This window comes from Thermobia domestica, chromosome 1 (genome assembly GCF_964235325.1).
Source record: "Thermobia domestica chromosome 1, izTheDome1.hap1.1, whole genome shotgun sequence".
NCBI classification, from domain to species: Eukaryota; Metazoa; Arthropoda; class Insecta; order Zygentoma; family Lepismatidae; genus Thermobia; species Thermobia domestica.
In genome coordinates, this window is record NC_137454.1 from 149,280,638 (window position 1) to 149,284,073 (window position 3,436).

At 36.5% G+C, this 3,436-nt stretch overlaps 1 protein-coding gene across 1 annotated transcript; it reads right to left on the reverse strand.

Moving 5' to 3' along the window:
* Window positions 1-2,225: 2,225 nt before the first annotated feature.
* On the reverse strand, window positions 2,226-3,161 carry LOC145666959 (tRNA (uracil-5-)-methyltransferase homolog B-like). The gene has a single exon (XM_081734634.1). It carries the CDS (start codon window positions 3,159-3,161, stop codon window positions 2,226-2,228), a length of 936 nt encoding a protein of 311 aa, XP_081590760.1.
* Window positions 3,162-3,436: the final 275 nt, after the last annotated feature.

A 3,436-nucleotide genomic window follows, 5' to 3' on the forward strand; every position in this document is an offset into this window, starting at 1 on the left:
AGCATAGGATCGTGCCTGGAACAAAATTTTGTGCAGCCTATAAAGCTCACTTCGGAATGACGGTTGGGGATCTTGACGAGCCATGGCCCCCACATGTGCCTTGTGGTAATTGCAGGTGGATGTTGGAACATTGGTTGTGTGGGAATAGGAAAAGCATGCCGTTTGCCATTCCGTGAATGTGGAGAGAACCTACCAACCATCGTGATGACTGTTATTTTTGCATGATCGACTTGACGCACTACAAGAAAGGCAAGAACAGACGTCAGCTACAATATCCAAACATACCATCTTCCCGAGCACCTGTTCCGCATAGTGAAGAACTTCCTATTCCCTCACTTCCGCCCTAAACGATTTCCAGTGAAGAAGCAGCTCATTCCGACAGTTCAGATAGTTTGTTCGTTTTGGAAGATAGTGAGAAACCTCATTTACTGAACCAAAAAGAACTTGATGATCTGATTAGAGATCTACAATCACCGAAAAATAAGTCCGAATTGCTAGTATCACGACTCAAAGAATGGAACTTTTTACTTCCATCCTGCAAAATATCTAAGTACAGAAGCAGACACCAACGATTTTCCGTTTATTTTGCTGTTGAGGATTCATTGTGCTACTGTACAGATATCGGTGGTCGTTTTAGGGCAATTGGCTTTCAATATGAACCAAAGGAATGGCGACTGTTCATGGACAGTTCGAGTACTAGTCTGAAGGCTGTCATTTTGCACAACGGAAACCAATATCCTTCAATCCCTGTTGCATATTCCATCCACATGAAAGAAAGTTATTAAAGTGTGAAGCTGATGTTTGAGAAAATTAAATATGAGGAGCATCAATGGCACGTGTGTGGGGATTTCAAAATTATTGGTTTTCTTATTGAGTTGCAAAGTGGTTATACTAAATATTCCTGTGGGACAGTCGGGCAACTAACCAACATTATGATCAAACCGTGTGGCCTGAAAGAACGGAGCTTATTCGAGGAACACATAATGTGATAAATGAAGCATTAGTGTTCAGGGAGAAGATTCTCATGCCAACATTACATATTAAGCTGGGATTGGCAAAACAATTTGTGAAAGCTTTGGATCGCATTTCACTTGCCCTACAATGTATCAAACAAATGTTTCCAGCTTTATCAGAGGCAAAAGTTCTGGCTGGCATTTTCACAGGGCGTCAGGTTAGTGTCATGGTTAATAGTGCTACACTTTAAAGCGAATAAACACTTTAGCCCTAATTCGCAGATATATCAAGTTATTACAATAAACCTATCAACTTCAGATTAATATGTCATAACATTATACATACCAACTAACATCGATTTATTCCTTTTATTTACACAAACATATTCCATCTATATTCGTCCATTTCGTGTATACGTCCATAATAATCTTTTCCATGACAACATGTCATGTCAATAACAATGTTTTTTTCTTTTAGCTATATATAGGCTATATGCTTGATTATTGCGCCTCTGATCAGTATTGACAAAATAGGTACAGATTAATTATAATAGGGATATATCGCTGTAAATGTCGCCCAGAACGGGAATTCCGTAACAGTATTACAGTGAAGGAAAGAACCCTGGATATTTTCAAAACACTCACTTTTTGAATAGCCCTCGTACTAATTATTATTACATCAATCCTCGTATTAATTATTATTATTACATCAATATAAATATTTTTCTTTTCTCTTCTTTCTCCATATATATATATATCAATTCATTTATAACAACATTTTTCTTTTATTATTAATCACATATCATAAAACGTCGATTCATTAAAAATATCATTTATGGATCTATTCAAAATTATAACTAATTGATGACCTACGCAGAGTTACTAGTTAATTGTTCCTCTTTTACATTGAGCGATAACATCCATATACAAATAACATTATTTATAATTAAGATCGTCATCATATCAAAACGACAACAAGATCAGAAGGCAATAATTACATTTAGAAGCTTCAATTTAAGATCAATGTCATGAATTTCAATTTAACACAATCAAATATCTTTTGAACACGTAAGGTAAAATAAAGATAAACATAACACTGAAAGTTAGTACAAAGATAAAATAAATGAATCACATCATAACATGTTGCACATATATAAAGTCCAAATGAAGTACTCATAACACAACTCGTAACATCCAAGAGAATAGATCAAGAATTGTTAGCCAAGTTTAGTTTAGTTAACACATCAGGGTTGACTAAAGTTTGAACTAGCTTCAGCCATTTCCAACTTTAATCTGATACTTATTTTCCTGTTCTTGTTCTACCTTTTCACTACATCGCTGAAACTTCTGATGAAGCCCAACTCTAGGTGAATCTACAATAACAAGTATCTTCTTTCCAGCTACTTTCTCCACTACGGTGGGCAAAATACCTTCAGCTCGTCCAACAAAATACTCCCTGTTTGTGATGACATTCTTTACAACATTAGCTCTTGTATCTTCAACTGACTGGTTGGACATTTCTATGCCAAGAATTTGAGTACATTTCTTAGCAAGAGTAAATCCAATTCCTCCAATGGCACAACACACATCTACCAAGGAAGTTTCTTCGTCAACTTCAACCATTTCTGCGATGGAAGTATACAGCATCAAAGTATTCACTTGAAAATAATAATCTGGAGATACTCGAAAATTCACGTCACATATAGTTTCTTTCACATATTCTTTCTTGAACAACAGCTGTAGTGGTGGAGGTTTCTCACCTTCTTCCTTTTCATTGAAGATCTGGAAATAGGGCGATGTTACGTTCAAGCAGTTTCTTTCTCTGTTTTGGAAATAATCTTTCAAATCATGCGTAATTTTTCTTATAGGCGAATGCTTCAGAAAGTCTGCAAGTCCTTCATTCTTCTCTTTTCTTTCTTCTGTCCAATCTGCTAAATCCAAATTCCTTCTCGGCAACAAATCCATCAGTCGCGTGAATGAAGATTTTATTTCTTCATTATTCTTCTTCAACTGTTCTCCATAAGTAACATCCCACAAAGGTATTGTAGCCTGTTTTATTCTATCTTCTACAGGTAGCTCAACTTTCGCCTTTTTAGAATCCTTATCAACAGAGTTTTCCAATTTTCGCTTACGTTGATCAGTTTCGGCAACTTCAGCTGACAGAACTCGCTTCTTCCAATGGTATCCATTCAAGGTCTTCACTGCCATCTGTTGGTCTTCTTCAGTTTTGAAGATCAAATAAATCCAAGAACTCGCTCTTTTCGGCGACTTAATAGTATGGCTTCCCAACTTCAAATCGTCTGTCAACAATTTCTTCAATTTCTCTAACCGGTATAATCTCGGTAGACCTTTCACTTCAATTTTGAATACGCCTGTAGTGGTAGTGGAGGTTTCCTTGGCCGGAGATGACGGTTTTTCTTCAATTGTAGCATCTTCCGCATCACCATTCGTCACAGGTTCAATTGTTTCATTTCCATCCTGTT

What these genes read in the sequence shown, in the direction of transcription:
- LOC145666959 (XM_081734634.1), bottom strand. Translation starts at nt 3,161, where the DNA reads ATGGCAGTGAAGACCTTGAATGGATACCATTGGAAGAAGCGAGTTCTG.